Genomic DNA, 13,756 nt, shown 5'->3' with positions numbered 1-13,756 from the left:
ACGTGCACAAACAACCCTCAACATATTCAGAAAATCAATATTATTTCAAACTATACAATTCGGATGGCTCACAATAGAATATGAAATACAGATCGCCTCGAGTTTCAAAGTTTCCTATGTTTTACACAAAATGCCAACTAATTCCTCAAAATTCAATTTACATGAAACATTAATGACAATAGTATCATTCTCATATTTGCACAGCAACAACATTGCACTGTCCATCTAAACTGAAAGAAAAAACATGAAAAATAACTTGTTCAATATAAAAACACTTAAAAAGCACAACATAAAAGTCCAGAGAAATTTATAATAATTATAATTTTCTCTGAATTATAATCAAATAAAAGTCCAGAGAAATTTACGAACTTATATTCACTTTCAAGATAACAAAAACAAAAATACAGTAACATCAAAAGACAAAAATGCTAATTACTAAACACAAGCACAAACAAAAATCATAGAGAAGATCTATTATGAAATTATAATCTTCGGTATGATTTTCACTGGATTACAAGCTTACAATTTTCTGTGTGATTTTCGCTGGATTATAATAACAAACCTACTATTTTCCCTAGAATACAAAGAAAAGTGTAGAAAAATGAAAAGTCCAGAAAAAATGAAAAGTACAAAAACAAACAAAGCACAAAACTTTAAAAAGTGCAGAAAAACAGAGCCAATCTCCAAAAACAAAGAACAAAAATCATTGATAAGCATGTAACTGAGAATGAAAAATCAACTCCATTGAGCTGACCGCTCTCTAAAATTCATCAATAATAAAAAATGAAAAATCAACTTTAAAAATAAAAAACAACTACACTGAGTTGGTTTCTCTCTCACATTGATCAACGCTGAAAACAAAAGCCTAATTCAAAATACACTCAAAAAACTAATATGAAATCAAAATCCTTATATACAAATCAAATCAAAAATCGAAAACTTACTTGATTCAACTCCAATGAAAATCAAATAAGAAACAATCAACACGACTTCAACTCCTGCACGATCAACAACTACAAAATTCCTAAAAAATCTCCATCAAAATCTGCACCATTAAGTTCTCCACGAAAATCTCCATCGTCAAGTTCATTTCACGTAATCTCCTACAACATAGCAATATAATCTTTAGTTTCCAAAATTCAAAACCACGTATATTATAAAAAAGGGTAAAATAGGTATTTTATAACTTAAAATAACATTGAGGGACCTTAGGCATCAAAAAAAATATTATTGTGGATCTCTCTTCATACTAAAAGTTGGGTAGGGATCTCAAACCAATTTTTCCTAAATTATAAGATAGTAAAATAAACACTCATAATAGTTAAATTTGACAGAGAATTAGTAATATAAACTAAAGTGATTAAAATTATTTATTTTTATATTTATTTAGAAAATAAAAATATGTAGAAATAGAACTGTACAAAATTTATTTAAAAGTTTAAACATAAATATGTTGTGATTATATTAAGAAGAAAATACATAAATTAATTATGTAGATATTAATTTTTTTTCTTCTTTAATATTCTTTTTGAATTATTCATACATATTGTATATAGGTATATAAAATTTAAATTAAATATAAATATTTTGTAATAAATAATTTCATGTTAAATAAAAAATTAAATATGAATTAATATTAAGACACAAATAAGATAGATAAAAAAAATATAAATACAAATTAATTTAATCCGTGCAATACACATAATTAAACACATTCTATGTTATTTATTTATTTATTTGTATATCGAGATAATTTTTTTCTCAAATATCATAATAATTAAATTAAAATATCAACTATATAAAAGAAATTTGACAATGACAAAATTAAATACACGATGAAAAATAAGTATTTCTCAAATAGAGTTCATATAAAAGTAGTTATTATAATTGAAATTGAGTTTATGTAAAATTTTATACATAAAAAAGACATGTTGATATGACTTTTTTAGAGAGAAAAAAAAAGAGAGAAAAGTTTTTAGAATGTCACCTAAGTACGTAAGAACATTACTTTTAATAATATATATATATATATATATATGATGATTATTGGTTTTTTGCCTTTTTTTTTTATTGATTTTGGTTTTTACGCTAAAAGGAACACTTCCCAAATGAGGCTTGAAGTACTTGATAAATCTTACATATTGTATGGTTCGAATTATCAATGTGTGTTCCATGATGAGTCCACGGATGGCCAACCACACCCTTCAATTGGAGAGAAGCTTCTCCCAAAAAATATATGGCTAAATTACGCTGACCTTCCTTAAGGTTTACATAAATAAGTTCCACAATTTTAATATAGTTAGATTGACCTCCCTTTTAATAAAGTTAAATAAATTAAAACTAATGAGCTATTAAGAAAATACAAAAAAAAAAAAATAACGTAGTGTGTACATTTTTGTGTAAAAAAAATAAAAATATAATTTTTTTTAGCTAAAAAACCCTCCGTAAAATTGTATTTTGCGAAAAAGACATATTTTATTAGTTTGTAAACTCCTCCAAATAGTAAAATTTTATTGTGATAATTAACAGAGTAAAATTTTACTGTGTTAACATTATTTGGACAGTAAAATTTGTTTGTATATTTTTGTTTTTAGAATTTGATAGTCAATATGAATTTTAATTGATAGGTCTTGATGAAAATATTTTAAAATTTTTAATTTCATCAAAAATCAATATTTACATCAAAAGTTATGTAATTTTAAAATTTAAAAATAAAAAGGGCATATATGTCCATGAATAATAAAACTGTGTATGTTGCATGCTTTGTCCTTAATGCAACACAAATAAAATTGTCATTTTCGTATAAAAAGTTCATAAGGGGTTTTCACAAAAAATCCGATAAAAATATAATTTTTTTCATACATATAGCTAACAAATTATTGATAAAAAATGAGTTAAGTGTTACATATATCAAAACTACAAAAGAACCCAATATAATTATATCAAAATTGTGAGGTTTACTATATTTTTTTTAAACCTCAAGGGAGGTTAGTGTAATTTACCCAAAATATATTAACTCTAAAATCAGACACTAAATTTCATTGGGAACTGCATTTTACCCCCCAAACTATATCTCAAAAATTAATTTGACCCCCAAATATACAAAATTTAAATTTAAATATTTAATTTAAAAAAAAATTCATCTCAAAAACAAAAAAATAAATTTTACATAATATACTTTGCAAAAAAATACTTAAAACGTTTAGAATTGTTTCTTTAAGTGTCAAATTATCTCGAGTCAAAGTTAGGGAAACTAATTGAGCCGAAAATTCCTTGGCTAAAATGTGTGCACGTTGTCATGACCTTAGTTTTTCCAAACCAACCATGCAGCCTTAGATGCTTATCAACCCGCCTAGCTGTGCCTAATTATTCTTTTCCACTCGACTACACTGAGCCTAGTCCACTCAACTACACTGTATTCACTAGACAAGTATAGTGGTGTATAAAGCTTTACAAGGCTCTTACCTTCACAAGTACTCACTCTTGTCACTTTCTGTAGTTCTCACTCTAGAGCTCTCTTGGATCTCTTTTTGAATGATCCTTACAAATGAAGCGTCTCTCCTTATATAGTCATCCACTTACTCAATGGATGGCTAGGATCACTTTGATCCAAGGGCTACAAACTCTACTCTAGAAAATTTCATAGAAATATCTAGGACAAACTCCTCCTACTACATTCTAAAATTCTCTATACTAGTATAGTACATTGTAGGCTTCTCCACAACATTCTAGGATGTTTAGACTCACCCAGACTCATCTGGATCCTTTAGAGTTCTTCTACCATGTCCTAAAATCTTCTAGGCCATTCTAGACCTTTCTACCATATTCTAGAGCCTTCCAACATACTCTGCATGTTCTCACACCTTTCGGAACCTTTCAGCGTCTGCCATAAACCTCAAACGATGCTTCTTGTGTCCATTTTTTTTTGGGGGACGTGACAATGTGCCCGTAATTGTAGCTAGTGTATTCCCTAAATTAATTTCAATAGAATTGATCGACTAATAGTAATTTCAAAATTAAGTGGGTAAAAATTTAAACAACTTACTATGAGAGCAACATTTTTCTTTTTGACATTTGAAAAATTATATTGAACGAGGAAAATGAATACATTGATATCTGCTTACAAAATCAAGATTAGTACCTATATGGTCGTATCATCTAGGGGTGCTCATGGATCCGATCAATCTGCCAAAACTGACCTGACCCAACCCAATTCACTCGCTTTTAATTGGTTTGATAGTATATATGAACGGATGGATGCGGATGAATATTTTTAAAATTTGCCTATGTTTGGACGAATAGCGGATGAGAGATCACCCTACCCAGCTCGATCCCCTAACTCTCCTTAAGAAAATGAGATTATGTTTTTATGCTTTGCATGTTAAAAAAAATACATTTTATGTAGTAATAATATTACCTACTTATAAAATATGAAAGTTTAGCCTTTATTTTAATTTAAAAAACGATTAATGAAAAATTTTGTATAATAAAAAATTACTTTAAAATAGTTCAAAAAAAAGCATAAAATAGTAAAATCCAAATCGTCAAATCGATCTGCGTCCACTCGTCAACTGGCACGGCCCACTCAATCCTCATCTGCTAACGAAGCGAACAGATGGTGGATAAGAGGCTACTCGACTCAATCCAATCCACGAGTACCCTTAGTATCATTGGTTAAATTACAATTTAACGCAAAAGTTAGCAATTAATCTATAAAGAATACTCAACATAACTAATACTCAATTTTTTTTATTTAAAATTTATTTTTCTCACTTTTTTAGATGAAAAATTATTATTAAATTTAATTTTTTTTTTCTATATTAGGGTCTAATTGATTTTTTAGAGATAGTTTGGGAGACAATGAAATTTTAAATAAAGTTTGGTGTCACGTCAGCAAGTGATGTCTAATTATAGACGACAACTGACAGTAAGGGTGAAATTGATTTAAAATTGAATAATTTAAATGTAAAATTGATATAATTGAAAGTATATGGATTGAATTGATTTTTGATTGATAATTTGGAGGAGGAAATGATATTTTCTCGAACTTTAGTGGATAAAACAGAGACAAACATTAATAAAAGAGGGGAGAAGATGCAAGGAACATCATAGTTAAACTAGATAATTTCAACTAAGTTGACATTAAAAAAACAATCCCAATCATGTGCTAATACGACACTGCAAACAGGTGAGAGACCAACAAGAGAACAAAGAGGTTGAAGAAGAAGGCAATAAATGGAAATCAAAAACCCCTACACCCTACAACTAGTTTCAAGCTAGGTCAAATCGAATCTGGTGTAGATGATGGACGAAGTCTGAAACAGAGTTGTCTGTATAACATGATTTTGCCTTAACCTAAGAAGTAACTTGTAGCATGATAGTCTTCACAATAGAATTCTAGCTAGACTAATGCTGTGTTTAGTTAGAGAGTTTGAAGAGAGATTTGGAAGGGAAAAAAAAAAGATGTGTAAAATTAAGTGAAATATAAATATATTTTATTCACATTTCACTTACCATTTCTATTTTCCTTTTCAAATTTCCTCTCAAATCCTCCAACCAAACACAATATAAAATGTTTTGAAAGATTATTGAGTTTTGGGCTTTCCAAATTGACCATAAAACGGTGAAAGGAAGTGCCTCCTAGATAACCTTATTTTTTTTTACGGATTGTAGAGTCTTGCCACCAAGAGAATAGAATGAATGGAATTTGGGGTTGCCCATGTCACCATGTGATGCCCCACCACTCGATGCAAGCTGACTAGATTAAAATATATTAAAATACAAAATAAATTTCGAAAGAGATAAAAAAAATCTACCACTCTTGCCCAAAAAACCTCTACATAGAAAGGTACTATTGTCAGCAAAAAAAAAAAAAAGAGACAAGCACACACATACACACACCCCACCTAATAAGCATTATCAATCATTTTCACGATCTGTTTATTGTCATAATCGGTAGCTGTGATACTTTAATCTCCGCCTCTACTTTACAAAATAAAACATTCTGGTTCTGAGGTGGTCACTTAACGTATAAAAAAACGTTTAGCAGTATCGGATCTAGGTCAAGAATCAGATCTGAGTAAAACCATTCAACTCCATCAGATCTTTTTCCAACATTGTCCATTTGTTGGACTTTGATATCATTTGCACCTTCACCTCCATTAGATTTCTCCTTGCTATAGGAACTTCACATGAAGGTTACTAGAAATCAAAGGAGATTGATATGGAGATTAAAAAAAATTAAAAATAAAACGAAAGGATGGATTCATAGAATTATCCACAAAAAGGTAATTCTTCTAAGCACAATAATCTTAAGATGGAGTTGAATCTCCCAAAGCCCAATACCGAATGAGTTTGAATAGCCTCATCTAATTGACACCACACCTGTGACAATTTTACATCAATTTGGCTAATTTCAATACAGAAACATTAAATAGGATGACAATTACTATAAACAAAAAATTCAAATAAAGAGAAAGTATGTACCTTATTTGCACAAAAAAAGCTTTTCATTGACAATTTTCTCGCAGCATATACTATCCACCATAACTCTAGGTATATGAGCATTAATCTCCGAAGTTATTCAATAGTAGCTTCTTGACCAGATTTTCAAGCCATTACCTTATGGGCTAGAAGGTCAAGGCCCTTGTTCTTTTTTTTTATTAGTAAAAAGAGAATGACTTTATTCATAAAATTTAATGTACATAGAATACTGAGACAAAATATCAATAAAAGAAACGTTAGTGCATAAAGTATCATAGCAAAATTTTTCAACTCGAACTAAATTGGGACTGAAAAGTAAGTCCAATCATATACTAGCACCATACCAAAAGTTGGAGTGAGACCAACTAAAACAAAAAAACAGCAACCCAAACACAAACTGAAACCAGAGGAGAAAAAAAAAAAAAAGAACAGCAAGTGGAATCAAATAAGGAGAGTCCCATTAGAACACCTTACATTAATCCAACTCTTCCCTCGTGAAGATTGCTTTGATGTGTTGAAAACCAAAAAGCAAAATCAGAATGAGCAAGTGTAGATAACTAAGAAACAAAAATATTAAAAACTGAAAATGCATACCTTTATATATGATAACTTCTAATTAACAAAAAATTACAAGAAAATAGGAAAATATTGTATTAAAATTAACACCTTGAATGGCAAATCTGAAATTGCAACATGATGGAAGAAGATAATTGCTTACACTTTGACTAGCATAAGTGACATGACAATTAGAACTTGCAATTCCTCATTTTCATTTGTATTCGACAACTGTAATGGAAATAGTAGTGGCAAAGAATTAACAAATACCAAAGGTCATAACAAATCCTTATACAAGCAATTTCAACATGAAAAGATCATGTTCAGTAATATAGTAGATCATTAGAAGATGAAAAACAATATGACATTACAGGGTAAACATAACCATAAATGTCATTAAATTAAGGGAAAATTTCAGTTAGGGTAGCTTTTGAGAAAAAAATTACAAATAAATGATAAATTTTATAATTATTAATAATTAAAATCATAAAATTTTTCACGAATCTATCCCTTAAATTAAAAGAAAAGTAAAACAAATGATTAACTAGTAGAGAAATGCCTTGGACCCCAGTGGGGTGACCCCCACTACCCCCACTGGGGGTAACATTATTCATCCCAAATACTTCCCATATGATGGTGTATTATGGGTTTATTTTTATGATCCGAACTGTTCAATTTGTAGGGTTTGTTGATTACTTTGTGGCTATCAAAAATTATATTAATCGGATATCAATAACTATATGATCGATAATAAAAAAAAATAAACAATAAGTTTTCCTTTTGAGAAATGGCATAAAAAATATGTAATTCGATCATATAGTTATTAATATCTGATTAATATAATTTTTGAAAAGTACAAATTACTCAACAAACCCTACAAAATGAACGGTTCGGATCATAAAAATAAGAGTCCAGCTTATCTCAAGTTGAGATCAAGATTGGACCCGTCCAATTCGGCCCATGGGGCCTATTTTTGGAGCCCGTTTTGATAATCCGAACTGTTTAATGTGTAGAACTCGTCGAGTACTACACGCCTGTAAAAAATCACGTTGATCGGATATCAATAGTTATGTGATCAAATCAGTTTTGTATAAAAAAATAGACGGTGAAACAATTAACGATTGATAAAAAACTATTTTGTTCACATAACTATCGATATCTAATTTTTTATAGGTATATAGTACTCGATGAGTTCTATACATTAAACGGTTCAAATTATCAAAACAAAATCCGTAATAAACTCTCACAAACCTAATAACACGATCCAATCCGACCTTAGACTAGACCAAAGCCACTGCCTAAAAATAAACCCATAATACACTTCTCCAATTGAGGAAGCAGTGACCCTTAATCCTGGTTATATAGATAGAGAGATTAAAAATATGTGAAGTTGGAAGTTGGAAGTTGGAAGTTGGGAACCCCATCATCATAATTGTCATCCTATGGCTTTCTCTGCAACCTTGTTACAGTTACAGAGCTCCTTTTCATGCACAGCCTCTTCTACCCAGACCCTTGTGAGAAGAAAACCTCTAGCTCTAGCTCTAGGTCTAATTAATCCTCTTCGTTTAGGGGTAATAAGAGCCCTCAAATCCACAGAAGAAGCCGAGAATGAGAAGCCTGCACAGTCCATGAACACGACCCAATCCCAAGACTCCTCCTCCTCCTCCTCTTCCTCCAAACCTTCAACCACAACTTCTACTCTCAAAAAGAAGAAACCCCAATACTCCAGTTGAGTACACTTCCATTAAAATACAAATTATTTATATCATATGTTTCTTCGTTAGTTTTGTGTTTAATTAATTAAATATAACTCTTTTACTTCCCTTAAAAGATTGATGACCATAATAAAAATAATCTAGTCTTCTTCTTCTTCCTTTTATAATTTTTTTTTTTTTTTTTTTTATTGTGTGTGCGTGTGTGTGTGTGGCTATTTCTAATGTCATGCAGTGAAGAAAGGTCAGATTGTGAGAGTGGACAAGGACAAGTATCTCAATAGCATCAATGTGAGTCCAAGTTAGATTTTTTATTTTATTTTTTATTTTTTTTTGAAACAGAGCTTGCCCTTGGTGTTTCTGTTTGAGTCACTAGAAATTAGGGCAAGTGATGTAGTGCCAAAGGCGTTGCGAAAACCTCACACACACAACTTGATAAAAAACACACAACAAAATAAACAAATGAAGTAGAGAATAAGTGCAGTACGACAAGAGGAGATACAGATTTGTGGTTCTCTCAACTTGAGGTACTGCGGCGGACAATGCTGACAATTTTACTAATTCAAAGAGAAAGTTACAAATGTATCTCATACTTTCTCTAATCACAAATGTCTCACTCTTATTTCCACTCAACTTGTCTAGTCAGTTACAAATGAACCACAATAGATTAGTGTTCAAAGATTCCAAATACATTGGTAATGAGGGGAATGAATATTCAAACACATGAACAATGATTAATTCATGCATATACGTGTCATAATGATGATACATGAACCATGAAATGAACTTCGAAATACATCCACCTCCCAATGCATATATCGAGTGCCATGCATGTATCCAATTGAATGCAATACATGTATACAAATGCTATATATATGTGTATCCAAATGGAATTTGAGCCAATTCCCAACAAGTGGGTGTACATTTGATCCTCCTTAAGGGTTTCATACATTGGGTCACTTGCTATATTTATGAATGGAATTAAAGTTGTGAGGTCTTTATTTTTTTCAATTGTCCCCCAAACTTTTTTTTTATTTTTTTTATTAAACAAAATGGCATAATTCTACCAGAAAGCATCCAGAAAATTGTCATATTGAAAGAGCATATCATATAATATAACCAAACTGATGATTACTTTGGTCTACCTTTTCAACGTGTTTTGCAAAATTCAATTTTAGGCATTTATGCTATTTAAAGTGCTCTGCTTGAATCGTGGCCATGGAAGTTTTTATGTTTATTGGGGGGTAGGGTAGTAGTCTTTGATCCTTTTCAGATGTTCTTTTTTTTTGGAAGCTCCCTCCCTTTGTTGGTCTCTTTTCTTGCCAACTGTGGGTGTTTTTATTTTATTGCTCTAAGATTGGTATTGTTTACCTGTTTCTTGGGAGTTTCACCTTTCTGTTTTAAGGGGTTTCTGGTTTGTTTTGTTGTTTGGCTCTTGATTGATGTTTTTTCATCTAGTCTTTTTCTTTTCATGCTTCTATACATCAATAAAATCCCTTCTTTGCTAATCCAAAAATAAAAAATTTAAAAAATTACTGATTTGAATTGTTTGGAAAACACTAAAAAGCGACTTCTCCTTCTCCTTCAGTCAATTTTTCAGTCAATTTAATTCTGAGTTATTTCTATATGCTTGTGTACGTCTGTATGCCCTTTGTGGAAGGACTTATGCAAAGCTTTCAATTGCAAACCCTAGTGTGAAACTATTGTGTGTGTAGTGGATAGTCCGTAGTGCGTAGTGTATGACTTCCATGTTCCTTGTCTTTCACTTTGAAATTTGGTTTTGGCGTGCCTTTCTTTAGACATCAGCAAGTATGTATGTAAATGCAGATAGACCGAGTACTAAAGACGTTCGTTTTTCTTCATCTTCTTCTTCTCGTACTTATATATATGTGTGTATCAATTAGTATTTATCTGTTGGGCATCCACCTTACTACAAAAACTATTGTGTGTGTAGTGGATAGTCCGTAGTGCGTAGTGTATGACTTCCATGTTCCTTGTCTTTCACTTTGAAATTTGGTTTTGGCGTGCCTTGCTTTAGACATCGGCAAGTATGTATGTAAATGCAGATAGACTGAGTACTAAAGATGTTTGTTTTTCTTCATCTTCTTCTTCTTGTACTTATGTATATGTGTGTGTATCAATCAGTATTTATCTGTTGGGCATCCACCTTACTACAAAGGCTTGGATTACATATACGAAGACCGCGGGGAGGTACTTTCCTACTACCTAATAATAGTACTTACTACAAGCTTACGTACACTTTGCACCTTGAATAGTAGTAATCCAGTAGTAGTAGTAGTATATACCAACCAACCAACCATTAATGTTCATCTTCTCACAGAGTCTCTGTTATTAGGTATTGGATTTACGTATCTTTGAGACAGGAGAATATGCACTTGTAAGTAGTACCCTTCTTTTTGTGATCTCTCTCTAGTATCAAACATATATATATATATATATATATTATGTTCTTCCATTACAGCATAACATAGCATGGCAGATTCAATTACAACATAGCATAGCATAGCATGCTTAAATTATTCAAACAAACCGTACAACTAAAATCTTCAGACCTCTGTTGTTCACACATACCTTGGGAGCCCCACCCAAAAACAAACCATAGTTTCGTAGCAAATGCAAATACAAATACAGTGGAGATTTCAAGTCTGAAATCCCACAACAGCCAGCCAATTTAACACGCATCCTTTGTTATATATATATATATATATATTTCAAATCTAGGTTCTTTTATGGTTTGAGGATGGTTGAGTTAGGGAATGGGTTGAAGGAAGATGATGAAGTTAAGGATAATAGTGTCCTTTTACATATGAATCTGACTTTGACTCTATTCATTTATTTATTTCGGCTCACTTTCTAAATCTTTGCATGTGGCCCAACTTTTGGTAGTTTTGACAGAAATGTAACGGGTGCATTTTAGTTTAAAATCATAAAGGATGTATTTTCTTTGAGCCATAGGAAGGTAAAGTGCTATATCCTTTAACCATAAGGGGATTATGTGAATTTTTCCCATATATATATATATATATATATTGAATAGATATGAGATTTATCAGAAAATAAATAAATAATGAATAGATATGAGATGAGTTTTCAAAATTTTGATTCTTTCCCTAAGCTATATATGCACAGAACATTTCCTTGACACATCAATCTCATTGGTACATTAATATATATATATATATATAAATATTTCATGACATGATATAACATGACTAAAGAAGAACAGTAATATGTACATACATACTGCTCACAGATTGCATGGGTTGGGATTCCAACTGCACCGGCTTGGCTTCCAACAGATATGCTTATCAAGGTTAGGTACACCCGCCCATGGATTAACATTTATTATTTTTATTATTATTATTATCAAACAAAGGTCAGTTACTCCATATATAATATAAATATAAGTTATAACCCAATTGAAATTGATACTTGAGAGTCACTGGCAGCTTTTATAGAGTAGGCGGCCAATAATTGTTTTTATTTGCTTGCTGCTTATCTTCTTATCTGCCTTGCCTTACCTGCAGTCTGACAGGCTCAATTATGAGAGAATGTAACTAAGGAGCTTATTCTTCCTCCTCCTCCTCCTCCTACACATTCAAACATCAGACCCCATCAAGTCCATTTCTTTTCTCAGGATTCTTAATTTCCATTATTCTTGCCATGGATTGGTTGCTGCTTCTATCGTATCAAAATGTTATATATCAATTTAACTTAGCCTTCTCGATTATTATTAAAATTACGATTGCCATTACATGGTACATGGTGCATGGCTGACAAATGCTATTTTCTTCTTTTCAATCTTCTCTACTGCTGCTTTTGAATATAAATAGTGGAGAAATAAAAATAGAAATTAAATGCAGTTTCTCAAAGATAGGTCATTTCCCATTTTTGTAGTAACTTTTGTACTGGAAACAATGGTATCTCCAATTATAACTCTTCTCAGAGGTAAAACATATCTCTGCGTTTTGATAAAACGGATATGACTGCTATTGATGGTCCAATACTAAATAAACTGAGCATCTCCTTTAGATGGAAGAATATTTTCCTTGAAAAGAATTTTTGTATCATCAGCTAGGCCTTGAAGAATTCCCAAAGAGCCGCCATATTCAAGACCAGAGGGTGAGTCAAGGACTAAGATCAAGCCAAAATGTGTAGTTGGTGGACAAGAGGTGAATATTTTTGTACTATCTGTTGTTTGTATCGAGGGACGGAGAAGGCTAGATTAGATCCTTTCCTTGAACCCATACGTGTTTCTATGGTCTTATTGTAACTCGTTTGTTTGAAAATATTATTAGAAAAACAAGATAGTGTATGGGGTTTCACTAGAAATGTGGGCGCTGGTAGGGGTTGGTGGAGGCAGAGGGCAGTGGTTAGAGAATCCGGATCCTCGGTGCCCCTTTCCTGCTGCACAACCCTGTAGCCCCAAAACGACATCGTTTTGGGGGATTTTTTGTTTTTTTTTTCTTTTCTTTTCTTCTTCTTCTTGCCAAATTTAGAGAGAGAAAGCAGAGAGAGAGAGAGGTGGGTTAACTGGACTTAAACTAGATACTGAAGGGTAAGTTGGTCGTGAGTTTCCATCAGCCAGATTTGTAGATTACACACAAAATTACCTCACTTTGAGATAGAAAATTCTCATCAAAAAAAAATTCCAAATTGAACCCATTAAACCCAGTGTAAAACTCATCAACATTCCGATCTTGAAACACGAAAAAAAACCCAAATTACATCCGAGATTGAAATTGAAAACCCAAAACCCAGTACAATTCATATCAAAATTATCTGACTTGAAACCCAAGATTTGCTTAAAAGAGTACATGTTTGTGTGTGTATGTATGTGATTACCTAGATATGGAAAAAGATGTCGGAAATCATCATCAACATCAACATCACAGATCCAAATCGCTGCTGGGTTCATAAACATCAAAAAAAAAAAAAAAAAACCATCATTATCAAGATCAAGATCAACAAGGTTCTGCAATCCA

At 31.5% G+C, this 13,756-nt stretch overlaps 1 protein-coding gene across 2 annotated transcripts; it reads left to right on the top strand.

Moving 5' to 3' along the window:
• Positions 1 to 8,392: 8,392 nt before the first annotated feature.
• NDHO (NAD(P)H:plastoquinone dehydrogenase complex subunit O) lies at positions 8,393 to 12,525 on the top strand. 2 transcript variants are annotated; one of them, XM_082886245.1, is made up of 6 exons: positions 8,393 to 8,766; positions 8,986 to 9,041; positions 10,896 to 10,961; positions 11,107 to 11,148; positions 12,025 to 12,084; positions 12,299 to 12,525. In XM_082886245.1, the coding sequence occupies exons 1-6, from the start codon at positions 8,481 to 8,483 to the stop codon at positions 12,326 to 12,328; spliced, it is 540 nt and encodes a 179-aa protein (XP_082742371.1). In that variant the 5' UTR covers positions 8,393 to 8,480; the 3' UTR covers positions 12,329 to 12,525. The 2 variants fall into 2 exon arrangements, with proteins under 2 accessions (XP_082742371.1, XP_028080728.2); XM_028224927.2 differs by lacking the exon at positions 12,025 to 12,084 and having other exon boundaries at positions 8,397 to 8,766.
• Positions 12,526 to 13,756: the final 1,231 nt, after the last annotated feature.

The sequence above is a fragment of the Camellia sinensis genome, chromosome 1, assembly GCF_055761805.1.
Source record: "Camellia sinensis isolate YWXY chromosome 1, ASM5576180v1, whole genome shotgun sequence".
NCBI lineage: Eukaryota > Viridiplantae > Streptophyta > Magnoliopsida > Ericales > Theaceae > Camellia > Camellia sinensis.
The sequence above is the reverse complement of the archived record's forward strand: the minus strand, read 5'-3'. Positions and strand labels throughout refer to the sequence as shown.